Source organism: Ictalurus furcatus, chromosome 14, assembly GCF_023375685.1.
Source record: "Ictalurus furcatus strain D&B chromosome 14, Billie_1.0, whole genome shotgun sequence".
NCBI classification, from domain to species: Eukaryota; Metazoa; Chordata; class Actinopteri; order Siluriformes; family Ictaluridae; genus Ictalurus; species Ictalurus furcatus.
The window spans coordinates 23633672-23649765 of NC_071268.1; the positions used below are offsets into that span (position 1 = coordinate 23633672).

The 16094-nt window shown below is 39.5% G+C and overlaps 1 protein-coding gene across 2 annotated transcripts; it reads left to right on the forward strand.

Annotated features, from left to right (window-relative positions):
- The first annotated feature begins 5459 nt into the window (after positions 1-5459).
- Positions 5460-13834, forward strand: tph1a (tryptophan hydroxylase 1 (tryptophan 5-monooxygenase) a). 2 transcript variants are annotated; one of them, XM_053641114.1, is made up of 11 exons: positions 5460-5720; positions 7580-7717; positions 8249-8471; positions 9087-9187; positions 9401-9468; positions 10772-10968; positions 11109-11244; positions 11879-12005; positions 12136-12231; positions 12408-12541; positions 12919-13834. In XM_053641114.1, exons 1-11 carry the CDS (start codon positions 5625-5627, stop codon positions 13091-13093), a joined length of 1491 nt encoding a protein of 496 aa, XP_053497089.1. In that variant the 5' UTR covers positions 5460-5624; the 3' UTR covers positions 13094-13834. The 2 variants fall into 2 exon arrangements, with proteins under 2 accessions (XP_053497089.1, XP_053497090.1); XM_053641115.1 differs by having other exon boundaries at positions 8249-8432.
- Positions 13835-16094: the final 2260 nt, after the last annotated feature.

A 16094-nucleotide genomic window follows, 5' to 3' on the forward strand; every position in this document is an offset into this window, starting at 1 on the left:
TTTGCCCATTCAGCTACAAGAGCATTAGTGAAGTCTGGCACGTAGTCGATGTAGTCGGCATGCATGAGACATTCAGCTACAAATTCCTGGGAATCCTCCAATCAAATGTTAGATGTTCTTCATATATACTGTACACTACGTGTATAGCCAAAAATATGTAGACACCTGATCATCACATCAATATGTGCTTGTTGGACATACCGTTCCAAATTCAGTCCCCACTTTGCTGTTATAATAACCTCCACGATTCTAGGAAGGCTTTCCATTAGATTTTGGAGCGTGGGTGTGGGGATTTGTGTTCATTCAGGTACAAGATTATTACTGAGATCAGTTACTGATGTTGGGGTGAGGAGGTCTGGAGTGCAGTCGGTGTTACAGTTCATCCCAAAGGTGTTCAGTGGGGCTGAGGTCAGGGCTCAGTCGAGTTCTTCATCTCCAACCTTGGCACATCACATTGTCATGCTGGAACAGGTTTGGGCCTAGAAGTTCTGAATTGTTAAGCTACAGCATACAAAGACATTCTATACAATTGGGTGTTTCCAACTTTGTGGTAACAGTTCGGTGAAGACTCACATATGGGTGTGATGTCCACATACTTTTGGCCGTACAGTGGAATGGGATACTGTGTTATCATGGTCAGAGTGCAACATTCAAAACAATATAAAACCTGTGTACACAGGACAACTGGTGTAAGATAAGATTCAGTGTTCAAAACCAGAATTCCAGTAAAACAAGCACACACATGCAGCATAATACTATTAATCCACCAGATATGCAGGTTTTTTTTAATCATGAGTAGCACATCAGATCCAGTCTACAAGAGTGATAAAACACTTACCAAAGGACAGTGAATGATTGAATGAAATGCAGTGGTGCTTGAAAGTTTCTGCACCCCAGAATTTCCTATATATCGGCATTCATAAATAAATGACCGGGTATAATATTTTTGTCTCATTTGTTTAACTCGGTTCTCTTTGTCTGCTTTTAGGACTGGTGGGCAAATCTGATGATGTTTTAGGTCATATTTATGCAGATATCTAGAAAATTCTAAAGGGTTCACAAACTTTCAAGCACCATTGTATCTAAGTATTTACTTTAGCTGTGGACTGACTGATAATATGATCACTCACTCACTCACTCACTCACTCACATTCAGTAACTGCTTTATCCTGGTCAGGGCAGCAGTAGATCTGGAGCTTATCCCAGGATCACTGGCAGGAATACACCCTAGATGGTCACTGATAACATCAGTTGTAATGTAATCATAAATTTGTAATTATTATATTTAAAAAAAAAAAACCAAAAAGGAATATAAAATTACCAAACAGCCTATAAAATACCATTCATGTTAAATATTAGTCAATATCTTTACTGGAAAAAAAAAAGATAAGATTCATAATGTAAATGTATGGTCTAATATTTAACATAATTTGTATTTTTATAGGTTTGGTATATTTTATATCCTAACCCCAGTGCCACGCCCCACCGGATGAAAACCCCTGTGTTTGCCCATAAATGCTATTTCAGAGTCTCATTATACAGCTCAGGTTTGTTTGCTGATATGTGTTTCAAGTTATCAGATATATTAATCACTAACGCACTGTGTGAGTGTGTTATTTGCTCACGACGATGGATCTCTGTGTTGAAGGAAAATTAAGTGCTTAATAAATTAAGCAAATATACCAGTATACACAGTCGTGGGCTAATGTCCCAATCATGTTTAACACCACTGATAGTGAACAATTGGTGCACATTTAGACAGGCTGACATGTGGGACAATTTTGTCAACTGCCAGTTATGTGAAGGATATTGCTTTTTATATTATTTATTTATTTATTTTTAAAGAAAATATTTTCCTAGTAACTAAATTGTGTTTTCATCAAGGTAGAACTTTGGGATTTACAGCTGAACCTCAGTGCCAACTCATGCATTTGACAATACACTTGATAAATATTAGGATAAATGCAGCAGTTAAAATCTCAGTGTATATGCAGATGGTGGTTTTAGTAAAAATAAATAGTAATCCCAGTCTCTGTTAATCTCCATTCATAGTTTACTGACTGAAATATGTCTAAATGTTATTATTTAGTACTTATTTTGTATGATACCCATGAGAAAGAATTTTTCATGGTCAAGCTTTTTTTTTTTTTTTTTTTTTTTGGAGATGCATGTTTTTCATTGGACAATTATGACATCTAAAATGCACAGTTTACATGGTCCTTCAATTGATGAGTATAATTTCGTCATTCTGATGATTTTTTTTTTTTCAATCATTATGATTGATTTTGACCTGACGATATATACCGATGACTCTAACATCAGTGAAGAGGAAAATGAATGGAAAATCCCGACTAGGCTATAATCACGCTTTCGGGTTTTTACACTGTTATTTCCAATAGAGTGTTTCTTCCCCTTCCTCTGTATGAGGAAGTGCTCTTGACTACCTCTCTCTCTCTCTCTCTCTCTCTCTCTCTCTACATGCTATAGAAGCTTGACAGCATCGCTCTGATCCTAGCTCCTTGAGAAACAACCCACCATTAAATCTGAACATGAACAAAAAAAAATCCATCTGCTATAAAGGACTTTGCGAGGGAAAGAGAGATCATGATTTCTGAACACTCTTTATTGTAGTTCATCTTACTGAAACGAAGCATCTATGTAATATGTGTCACTACGTTAGACATGAAGCCTTGGGGAGCTGTGGCCACAAAGGTACAGTGAAGACGAGACATAATCCTCTTAGCCTTTTACCCTACATGTGCATCACGTCTGAAAAATTACTGCCCCACATTTGCACGGTGCATCAGAGTGTCTGGATCAAATGGGTCACGCTGACTGTCCTGTACCACACTTTTACCCCATCAGATCTTTTATTTTAATGCTCTTTATACTACGCTTTACATGAGCAAAGGACATTTTGAAATACTGTTCTTTTCAAGAGATGCGTAAATGTACAGTATTATGGTCAAATGTACAGTACCTGTGATATCAAAACTGAATGTTACATTTCTGATATGTAGGAAAAAATATGCGTTGTAGACTGACTGGCATCTCTAAATTGTGCGTAGTGTGCGAATGGGTGTGTGAGTGTGTATGCGATTGTGCCCACCCGTCCAGGGTGTCCCCCGCCCTGTGGCCCGAGTTCCCTGGGATAGGCTCCAGGTGTAGGATAAGCGTACATGTACCATTGCAAAACAAATGAATATGAACTTACCGTACCTATGGAATAATTGTGTACAGTGGTGCTTGAATGTTTGTGAACTCTTTAGAATTTTCTATGTATCTGCATAAAAAGCCTGTTCGGTGAGGTAGGGGTCTGATTTTCTTGATGTTGTACAGGATGAACCTACAGGACCGTGCAGTTGTACAGACCACATCTCAACAATGCACGGTCCTGTAGGTTCATCCTGTACAACATCAAGAAAATCGGACCCTACCTCACCGAACAGGCTACACAGATACTAGTCCAGGCTCTTGTTATCTCAAAACTGGGCTACCGCAACTCACTATTCTCGGGCCTCCCGGCCAGCTCCATCAAACTCCTTCAAATGATTCAGGATGCAGCAGCATGCCTCGTCTTCAACCAGCCCAAGAGAACCCATGTCACACCCCTCTTCATCTCCCTCCACTGGCTTCCTGTAGACGCCCGTATCAAATTCAAGGCCTTGATGCTCACCTACAAGACCTTGTCTGGATCAGCACCCTCCTACCTCAACTCTCCTGAAGGCTTACGTTCCCTCACGCAATCTGTGATCGAGTAATGACCGACACTTAGTACTACCTACTCAGCGTGGCTCAAGGTCCCTTTCCAGAACCTTCACACTAACCGTCCCTCAGTGGTGGAATGAACTTCCAACCTCAATCCGGACCGCAGAATCTCTCACCATTTTCAAAACACAGCTAAAGACCCACCTCTTCCGTGAACACCTACCTAACCCCTAAAATAAATAAATAAATAAATAAAAATTTACTCCGGCACTTTGCTTCTTCTGGAACTCAATTAACGGATCTTATATAGTAGCACTACTTGTATTGTTCTCTGCTTGATATATCGCTTTGCTTATATTTTCTCATTTGTAAGTCGCTTTGGATAAAAGCGTCTGCTAAATGAATAAACGTAAATGTAAATCAATATGACCTCAGACAACATCAGATTTTCACACAAAGTCCTAAAACTAGATAAAGAGAACCTAATTAAACAAATGAGACACAAATATTATATTTGGTGATTTAGTTATTGAGGAAAATTTATTGATCCATTATTACATACCTGTGAGTGGTAACAGTAGGTGAACCTCTAGGATTATCAGTTTAATTTGAAGGTGAAATTAGAGTCTGGTGTCTTTAATCAATGAGATGACAATCAGGTGTGAGTGAGTGAGCGAGCGTCCTGTTTTATTTAAAGAACAGGGATCTATCAAAGTCTGATCTTCACAACACGTTTGTGGAAGTGTATCATGGCACGAGCAAAGGAGATTTCTGAGGAAATGGTCTACTTTTAGGACTTGTGTGAAAATCTGTTTTATGCAGATATATAGAAAATTCTAAAGGGATCACAATCTTTCAAGCACCACTATAGGTCAGGATGGAAAACAGAAGTTAGTGCTCTAACCGTTAAATATGTGGAGTGGAATGATATTTGAATCATTATTCTTTTTTAATAATGCATGCCTCCATTTCCACCAATGCACACAAAGCCCGCCCCCCCTCCCCATCCCCATCCCCACCCCCACCCCAATGTAGTTCACCTATGTTGAACATGTCATCACTTTCAAATGAACTCGGACATCCAACTGCTTTAAAGCCAAGTTACACCTCATGACATACAGCAGGCTATACACCTGCTCTTAACAAAGTTCTCCTCACAATGATTGAAGAGGATGTAAAGAGGATACACATACAAACAACCATTCCGGACCGGAAGGCAGGTTACCAAACTGCACCCTCCCCCAGCTTTGTAGTACAACTTTTTCTGTGAAAATGGCTTAAACTATTATTATTATTATTATTATTATTATTATTATTATTTAAAAATCATTTCTACTGTCCATAATTGTCTCCATTGCTTATACTAGTCAGAAATGACAAATATTGACTATTGCACCTTTATGGAGCAGGACACAAATTTCTAAATAAAGGACTTGTATGGTCTTGTTTTTATAGTCACACCGGATGCATTCAGAGAATATATGAGGGTTTTGACTATTATGGCAATTTTCTATAGCCTGTCCTCGTGACTTTATTGATGTTGTTGTTTGTTTGTTTGTTTCTTGATGTGGCTCATTACTCATTTGGTGACGAAATCCTCTGCGTTTACACTACGCATTTTGTGTATGAAGAGAAAATTAAAAATGCGCACACAAACACACACACACACACACACACACAAACACACACACACACACACACACACACAAAGGCGTGGGTCTTGTGGCCCATGACGTGAAGCGTGCTGCTGTTTTTTCATTCGCTATGCGGGGGAAGATTATCATCCATCCTCCTGTCCCTCCTCACTGGCGTCCATAAGTAGCATCGTTCACTCCTCCACTGCATCACTCCATCCTGCAGAATAACACACTGACCCAGGGGTCCGAATAAAAAGCGCGCGTCCAAGCCAACTCACTATGTACTCCAGCAGAAGCGAGGGGCCACGCAGAGGAAGGTCATTCGACTCCATGAACCTCGGCTTGTGTTTGGAAGAAAAGCAACTTAACAATGAGGTGAGACTCCGCCGCAGTCCGACTTGTGCACGGGTTTGAGTTCCCAGGGTTGGTTTGTGCGCACTGATGCAATTTGTGAACGTTGGTTTTTACGCACCGTGAAAGTCAACTCTACTTTATTCTTAAGCAGTATCTTTACGTTTCAAGTCGATGTGTAGGTCCTGAGATGTCTCACGCATGCACTGGTGTGTGTGCGTGTGTGGTCGAATTATTAACTAGACACGAGCTTTAATAAAGTCGTTAAGCCGAGCCACTGGGGCCAGACCACTCGTGCGTCAGGCTTTAAGAAGGTCGATGCATTGAGAAACAAAACAGCACTGACGACTCATCACATTTCACTCGAGATGTCGAATTAACCTACTTTGGGGGTAATTAGGCTATAGTCCAGTGGTCACCAACCCTGTTCCTGGAGATCTCCCTTCCTGAAGACTTGAGCTCCAACCATAATCGTGCCCACCTGACCATCTCATCATCGCCTTAGGGAGATCTTGATCATCTAAATCACAGGTGCGTTAGATTTTGGTTGGTGATGAAACCTGTAGGAAGGTAGATCTCAAGGAAGAGTGCTGGAGACCACTGGGAGACCACTGGGCTAGATCAGATTTTAGGATGAGACCCTGTGGTTCACATGGAACATGGAAGCGTCAAAGCGCAGGGGGTAAACTTAGAGAGACAACAAAAAAAAACAAAAACAAAAGAGAGGCGACTTAGGCTGTTAACTGAGGGTACTTACGAAATAAATAAATAAATAAATAAAAAGTCAGAACCTATAAACTCAGCCAAATCTACTTTATCCGGACTATTAAGGAGCATGCGTAAATGCAATGCGCGTAAGAACAGTGATTAATTGCACCACAATCCGTGTTAAGATTAAGGTAAGCCGATGTTATTAATAGCCTTCTTCGCACTCCAAATGGGATTGAGGTAAGGAGACTCGTGCTGGTTAAAGTGAACCTCATGCTCTCAGCACTACAGACGGGACAGCGCGCGCACAGACAGCTGCTTCAGCTCGCGCTTGCGCGCTCTACAGCGGTCAGTACCTGAGCTGCGTGTTTCTGAATTATATGTCTCATCTTAAATATATATATATGTTTTGAAATCTCCATATATCTTGATAAAACTAAAAGAATAGGAAAATAATCAACATGTTGGAGACCGTTCAGCGTGTGAGTGAGCTCTGTCCGTCGTGCTGAACACTGAGTACTGACACTGTAGTGTGACAACTCAAAATGTAAAAAAAAAATAAATGAAAAAAAAGAAGAAGAAATGGTATTTATTTTCTTGAAAGTATTTTACTGGAAGACTACGTGCAGAAAATTGAAACCTATTGAAACTGAATATCATTTAGGCAACTCCTTGTCTTGTTTGTAGAGACAGACAGAGAGAGAGAGACACACACAGGGAGAGAGAGAGAGAGAGAGAGAGAGAGACAGGGAGAGAGAGAGAGATGACAAGTATTTATTAGGCTATGTAATAAATTAATTAAATGGTGCTGAACACTGAGTACTGACACTAAATTCTGACTACTCAAAATGTAAAATGAATATATGAAACCAAAACATTATGTATTTTATCGAAAGTATTTTATTGGAGAACTACGTGGAGTAAATAACCTATTAGAACTGATTATCATTTAGGTTTCACGTCTTGTCTTGTTGAGAGAGAGAGAGAGAGAGAGAGAGAGAGAGAGAAAGATGACAAGTACTTAGTAAGTAAGTAAGTAAGTAAATTTTATTTATAAAGCACATTTAACACAGTGAAGCTGACCAAAGTGCTGAACAGAGTAAAGAAAAGTAAAATAGAAAACAGAATAAAACCAAATAAAGACAGACAATGTTTTGTTTTGGTGTCTTTTCCAGATGAACAAATCAACCTTTTCTAAGATCGATGAAAACAAAGATAACAAGAGTGTGTCTGGAGAAAAGGGTCGTGCAGCTATAGTATTCACACTGAAGAATGAAGTCGGGGGGCTCGTCAAAGCACTGAAACTGTTCCAGGTAATCTTATTCCGTCGCTGTTTTTAATACTTACTTAGGTCATACTGTACGATAGAGTTCAAACCAAGAACAGCATCTGACATCCGTAGGCCTATTTAAATTATTTCCCTAAAATATTAATAATAATAATAATAATAATAATAATAAAACATCGTCTTCAAATTCTTATTTAAGTTCATTTTGCAACCCTTATTATTTAAAAAAATTATCCTGTCAGATATGACCAAGCGTACTTTTAGGCTTACTGTATAGATTTTTTTAAACCACAACTGTTATTTATATCGAATCGTCTTTTATATTTCTTACTTTTATACTATATTCCTCCCTGGTTCGAATCTGCACAAGATTTTGCACATTTTCTTAAAAAATGTTGTTGATCCTTTTTATTTTTTAATATTATTTGTCCTTTATTATTATTATTATTTTTTTATTATTTTTTTTAAATTTTTTTTTACCGCACCATCCATGAGGATTTCATTGTGCAAAGAAAGATTCAAGTAACGTTCTTGAATCTTGATTTCTACTCAACAGGAAAACCACGTCAACCTTGTGCACATCGAATCCCGAAAGTCCAAGAGGCGCAACTCGGAGTTTGAGATCTTGGTGGATTGCGACAGTAACCGTGAGCAGCTCGGTGACATCATCCAGCTGCTGAGTAAACACGTCAACGTGCTCGAGCTGGACGCACCCGACAACCGCCTTCCGGAAGAGAGTGGTACGAACCGGAAATCATGGCTGCACGCCAAACAGCACAGTAAACAGTCTGACCGAACTGTACACCTATGTGGACCCCTTTACAATTTCTAACCATTTTACATCATTTTGTGTAGACTAATGACTGAATATATGATTAATTATTACTAAGAATGATACAGACCAATTACGGGGCGGCTGGGGCTCAGGTGGTAGAGCGAGTTGCCCACTAATCGTAGGGTTGGTGGTTCGATTCCCGTCCCACGTGACTCCACATGCCGAAGTGTCCTTGGGCAAGACACTGAACCCCAAGTTGCTCCCGATGGCAAGTTAGCGCCTTGCGTGGCGGCTCTGCTTCCATTGGTGTGTGAGTGTGTGTGCGAATGGGTGAATGAGGACCAGTGTAAAGCGCTTTGTAGAGCCGCTAAGGTTAAAAAAGCGCTAAATAAGTACAGACCATTTCCAATGGCTCAACCGCTTGGACACTGAACAAATGAAGCGATTTTTTCTTCAAATCAGTCTTAACATTTTCTCCAACATACATATAATAAATCAGCTAATTGTAAAGACATATTTTCACAGTTTTTTTTTTTTTAACCAGTATCTTCATTCAGACACTGTTTACAATTACACACATGTACACTGTATATAAATGAAAATGATTATTCTTTCACAGAAATGGAAAATGTCCCCTGGTTCCCCAGGAAGATCTCTGACCTGGATAAGTGCGCGAACCGTGTGTTGATGTATGGCTCGGATCTGGATGCAGATCACCCGGTAAACACTGTTAATTAGTTGACACAGAAGCATGATTTGCTAAACGATAACACAAATGAATAAATGTGCTGTACGTTTTAGCTCCTGTCTTGTGTTGGTATTTTATCGATCCTCTGCTGCTTTAATATCAAAATCTACCTACTACGACTACGAGGAACTAGACATCGGTCTTTAGAGTCTTCCTCCCCTCACTGTCATCCTTCTGTTCTGCAGGGATTTAAGGACAACGTCTACCGCAAAAGGAGAAAATATTTTGCAGATCTGGCTATGAGTTACAAGCAGTGAGTGTCTTGATAAGGATTATTTTGTAATGTATTTAATGTAAGAAGTATTTACAGTAGATATACGATAAGTAAGGAGTAAAACACAACAAGGCATGCTGTTATAGGGAAATAACCAATGACAGGGTGGTGTGATTAATAATATATTAATTAATTTACTCTAACAGCACATCCTGACGTGTCTTATTCTTTACTAATATGATCTCTTTGATTATTTTCTTAAATCACCACTCCCCATCATGTTTTATTACTCTTATACCACAGCAAATTGCCAAGGATGACAATTTTTAAAAAATGTATTCAAGAAGTACGTCATCACTTTTTTTTTTTTATCCTTTTTCAGTTACATTTGTAGAATGTCCTCGAAACAATTCAGCTCCTCTTATCGCTCTCATCCCCTCACTTTCTCTTAAAGATTTCGTTACAGATAGAAATTTACATTTACGTTTATTCATTTAGCAGACGCTTTTATCCAAAGCGACTTACAAATGAGGAAATACAAGCAAAGCGATATATCAAGCGGAGAACAATACAAGTAGTGCTATCATACAAGATCTGTTAATTGAGTTCCAGAAGAAGCAAAGTACGCTGAGAAGAGGTGTAAGTGCCAGAGTAAGGTTTTTTTTAGGATAATGTGGGGTTGGCATTTTAGGGGTTAGTTAGGTGTTCACGGAAGAGGTGGGCCTTTAGCTGTTTTTTGAAGATGGTGAGAGATTCTGCGGTCCGGATTGAGGTTGGAAGTTCATTCCACCACTGAGGGACGGTTAGTGTGAAGGTTCTGGAAAGGGACCTTGAGCCACGCTGAGTAGGTAGTACTAAGCGTCGGTCGTTGATCGATCGCAGATTGCGTGAGGGAACGTAAGCCTTCAGGAGAGTTGAGGTAGGAGGGTGCTGATCCAGACACGGTCTTGTAGGTGAGCATCAAGGCCTTGAATTTGATACGGACGGCTACAGGAAGCCAGTGGAGGGAGATGAAGAGGGGTGTGACATGGGTTCTCTTGGGCTGGTTGAAGACGAGACATGCTGCTGCATTCTGAATCAGAAATCAACAATGATATGTTTTCTTTGTTAAATAACGGGTTTGAAAATCCGTTTATTATTAGGCTTAGATTACATAGAGCATTTGCTATACAAGTCTCTTAGAATGAATGCATTAATAGAAACCTGCGATCAGAGCTGCAGGTTTTTAAAAAAAAATGCACAACAAGCTCTGACCAGTCAATGTGAGAATCTAACTAAGATATTAACTATACATATCTATCTTTTTTGTTTTGTTTTTTTTTGCCGTGTCGCCGTTTACCAGCGGAAACCCCATTCCCCGAATTGAGTTTACAGAGGAGGAGGTGAAGACATGGGGGGTCGTGTTCCGAGAGCTCAATAATCTCTACCCCACTCACGCCTGCCGCGAGTATCTGAAAAACTTACCTCTGCTCACCAAGTACTGTGGCTATCGCGAGGACAACATCCCACAGCTGGAGGACATCTCATGCTTCCTGAAAGGTGAGACAGAGGTCATTGCACTCTGAAACTTTTATTTAAATGTATTTACAGTTAAAGACAGACAGACAGAGAGAGAGAGAAAGAGAGAGTTTGTCCACAGTTTATTTGGAAATATTTTGACTGTATTATTGCATCTTCAGAGCGTACAGGGTTCACCATCAGACCAGTGGCAGGATATCTCTCCCCAAGAGACTTCCTGGCAGGACTGGCTTTCCGTGTGTTCCACTGCACACAGTACGTCCGTCATAGCTCAGACCCTCTCTACACACCTGAACCGTGAGTACACGCGGCATCATTTCATATCTCAGTATGTAAATATTGACCATGAAAGCACTAAAATTGAATTTAAGTTGGAGTAAAGTTTACTGAAATTGGCAAACCAGAACTCAGACTTAGTCACGGCCCACTGGCAAACACATTATTAAAGACTAGAACAAAGCAGTCAATAAGTCAGGCAGTGTTTAGTTGCAAGTAAGCGAAAAAATAAACGAACGATCAAAATATGGGATGCTGAGAGTACTGGACTAAGAGACTACGCTAACGAATCTATAAATTAGGGACGGTGCAGGTGATAAAGAGTGGGTAAGATCAGGAAAGAACCTGGTAGAAACCTGCTAGAGGATCATGGGAGTTACCGGTGATGAGAATCTGTGGGCGGTCGAGACAAGGACGTGATTAAAAAAGACTTTACAGTGGTAAATGCTGAGGTCTTAGATGATCAAGTTAGTTAAGAAGCCAGCCAAATGTTTCTAAACTGTTTTACCTGCTACAACACGTTCCAGATGTTCAAAATGATTAAGCAAGTAAAGAAAGTTCACATAGCGCTGAGGACGAAATATTACAAACAACAGTCCTAATATGTCTGGAAGGTATGAGTTTAGAATAGCACTAAAGACAATGTGTTTTTCAGGGACACGTGTCATGAATTGCTGGGTCACGTGCCTCTTCTGGCAGAGCCCAGCTTCGCACAGTTCAGTCAGGAGATTGGACTTGCATCACTTGGGGTATCCGATGAGGAAATTCAGAAACTAGCCACAGTGAGTAAAAAGCCCAGTTATGGATACTTAAGGATCATTTTATGTCACGCTTTGTGTATGCAAATCCTTTCAATGTTAATAGTACCATGTCTACAGATGAATATTTATCGAATGTTCTCTTTGAACGCAGTGTTACTTCTTCACCGTGGAGTTTGGACTCTGTAAGCAGGAAGGGAAGCTGAGAGCATATGGTGCAGGCCTGCTGTCCTCCATCAGTGAGCTAAAGGTAATATTTGACTTATTTACTATCTGTCTCGTCCTAGCGATCGAATGTATATGATCGCTATACATTTTTTCAAACTATTTTACACTGACAACTCTTCAAGCTGTCTTTAAATACGTTGTTGTGATGTTCCAGTACCTGCACATGCTGCTTGTCTAATTAGAACATTTCTCTCCCAGCATGCTTTGTCAGGGAACGCCTGCATCATGCCCTTTGACCCCAAAGTCACATGCAAACAGGAGTGCATTATAACAACATTCCAGGAGGTCTATTTTATGTCAGAGAGCTTCGAGGTGGCCAAAGTCCAAATGAGGTATGCAGGATGCAGAGATTAAAACAGACTTTGAAACGAAATGACTTTGCAATCTTAGCACGTGAAAATATCTTGAATATACCTAGTATTTGCTATTATAAGATTACAATAAACCAAAAATAAGATTATTCAGTCTATAGTCTTGTCCTTTTGGCAGCTAATATTAGGAGGATCATCTGCCAGTACAATATATCTGTAAATGTCTGTTTATATAATCTTATATTTGGTTTATTTTATATCTTATAATAGCAAATGTCGGCCACATTTCCCGCAGTGAATCGTCCGTCGTTGGACTTGACGTTACTGAATTTCATTGACTTGTTCTTTGCGTCTGTATGCTGTCAATACGCTTTACTCTGATTGATTTCATCTTTCAGGGAGTTTGCAAAGACAGTCAAGCGACCATTTACGGTGCGTTATAACCCCTACACTCAGAGTGTGGATGTGCTGAAGGACACGACCAGCATCAACTGTGTGGTGGAGGAGCTGAGACACGAGCTGGACATTGTGGGAGACGCTCTGAACAGACTCAATAAACACTCCGGCGTCTGAATAACTGTTCCCGTAGAAATATATATTCCGCTTTATATAAAACTTTTCAAAATGCTTCAGCATTATTATATTCTTTTCAAGGCAATCACAGGAAATTCCACGAGTTGTTGTTAACTATGTGCGTAATAAAAAGAAGAAGCAAAAGCCGTTAAAATGACGCACCTTGCTGTTAATCGTACTTTCAGTGTTGAAGGTTTATGCAAGGATATTAAAGAAAATGTATTTTTCGTTGCACATGACTATTATTTTCTCTCCGGACATGTCATTGTGCTAACGTTATGGAGGCTCTGCTCAGAGTTATGCGTTTGCGATTACAGCTTTTTGTGTAAAAGTCATTGAACTCCTTTGTGTAATGATATTTTCTATTCTTTATTATGAGCTTACTGTATATCTCATAGCGTTCGTATAATTTTTTGGCTTTTTCTCTGTGAGGGAAATGACAAGCATGTGTAATGTTTTGTCTCTGTGAACTCAATTGAACCTGATGATTATATACTATGTTCCTACATCTATATACGTTCTGTCTCGCATTGCTGTTTGTCATGTCTGATCTCTTGTCTACTAATACAGTCAGAGCTTGCACTCGTTTAGAATGACGACTATTGGTGTAAATATGTCAATGTTAATTTAAGGGTCATTTTTACAAGTGTCAAGAATGCTTAGCTAACCAAATGAGTGATGTAAAACAGTCCTTCTGCAATACAATGCAGGTTTTAAACTGCTAGATGAATGTGAATTTAGTCGCGGAAGAGGTCATTAAATAAAATTCCTTATTTTTGTAACAATGCCACACTGTGTGTGTGTGTGTGTGTGTGTGTGTGTGTGTGTGTTTGGCTGAGTGTGTATCTTTCTGAATCTCAAAAATGCAATGCAAACAGGCCATTACTGCAAAAATATATATATACAGGGGTGTCCCAAAAGTCTCTATACATATGGGGACCGTGTTTGCCAGCACAATATCGGTTGTCTTCGTCAGTGGATGTTGGTGGACGTCCACTTCTCGGTCCTCAACACTTCCAGTCTTTTTGAATTGGTTAATAAGTTTGGCAGCAGTGTCGTGTGTGATGTCCTTGCTATGTTTCCTGATCCAGCCATGAATGAGAACGATTTCAATACGTTCTTCTTTTGTCAAAGGTATTCTTAAAGGCTATCTGAAAAAATATATACAGTTGTGCTCGGTGTAAATTGTTATTATTTTGTCTTCTGGGAGATGTGTAACTGTCTTATTTACCGTCTGAAGGGCGGTACTAAATGAAAAATGAAAAAAAAGATCTTTAAACTAAATAATAACAATTTACACTGATCAACCTGTTCAAAAGTTTACACCCCCCTGGCTCTTAATGTATCGTGTTGCCTTCTTGAGCATCAGTGAATGTTTGCTCCTTTTGTAATAGTCGTGTACGAGTCCCTCGTCCTCGGTGTGAAAAGATGGATCTGAACATCATATAGTCGCTGTTGGAAAGGGGTCAAATATGCAGAAGAGGCTGGAAAAGTAAAGAATGTGCAGGACCTGGAGGATTTTTCTGAAGAACAGTGGGCAGTTTAACTGCTCAGGACAAACAAGAGACTCATGAAGAACTATCACAAAACATAAACACAGTCGCTGATCATCCACGTAACGACACATAGGTTTAATAATCATGGGTATGTAAACTTCTGTAAAATTAAAAATTTTATTATCTTATCTTGTGGACTATGGGTAAACATCTGTTATGTGAAATCGCTTATTCAGGACAGAACTAAATAAAAAAACATGGGATTTTTATGATCAATCTTATTTTGGTAACAGTGTTACGATTTAGCAGATTCTGCAAGGGGTGTGCAAACTTTTGGGCACAACTGTAAGAATAATACAAACTAAGTATAAACTAAGCAAATTCTGGATGACATTTCTCTAAAAAGTGTTCATTTCCCTGAAGTATAGAGAGTTTTGGGACGCCCTGTAGACAAATCTCTCTAGTGTTTCCTATTATAATATATCACAAAACCAAATATACGATTATTAAACCTATTTCTAGACATTTCTTTTTCAAATTTCAAGCTTTAAATGTTCTTTTTCTGTTGAAATATTCCATCTTATTCCACTGATGTGATTTCCACAATTCCAAGATGTCAGAACTGTGATACAGTTTCTGTATTAGGTTTTTATTTTAGTTAGGTTTGACTGCATTGTATATGATACCAACAGCCAGAATGAAACCACAGACAGTTTGCGAACTTATAAGCTTGCTGCAGTGGTTTCAGCTTCTGACATCCCTCGCAAAATTCATTTTATTGAAAGTATACCATGGTTTTTTAAGGTCCTCTTAATGCAAGTGCTATTAGACGTAATTAGACATCATCTCATGCGAGTTGTAAACAAGGATGACTGGTCATGGCTATAGGTCTTGGAGATGCATTTCCACATATCAAATGCTCTGAGATCAGCAGATAAATGTTCCCCTTCCCTTTGGGTCAGCTCTGTTGTTCGTAAGTCTGTGTGAGTTGATGTCTTAAACCCCCTGCAATGGCAGAGTCTGTGCATACACCTTTATCTGGACAATTGGCTGCTGGGCAGAGATTCCCACCAGCAGGTGTTTAGCTAGACAAATGTCCTGATCTTGCAGATGGACTAAAATTCGGTCACAAAATAAGTCACTTGACTCTAGATTTCAGATGTTAAATGGCATTCGGCTTGGATTACGTACCATGCAAGCCATGTAGTGTCATCACAATTATGCATACAGTCATGAAATTATGAGTGGCCACATGTCATCCATATGCAGCCTTTCTAGGTCTGGCTGGGATGCAATTATAATGTTGCACCACATACTATTTTTGTGTTAGCTAAATACGAAATACGTGTTTGCTCAATATAGCGGTTCTCTCTCACCATACTGCACTCTCCAACACCGAGCTTTCAAAGTCAGCTAGGTTCCTCTAACACACATACAGGAGTTGGAGTTGAATTTCTCTTGATTCCCACATATTGAGTGAGACCTCAGATGGGGATTGGATTCAG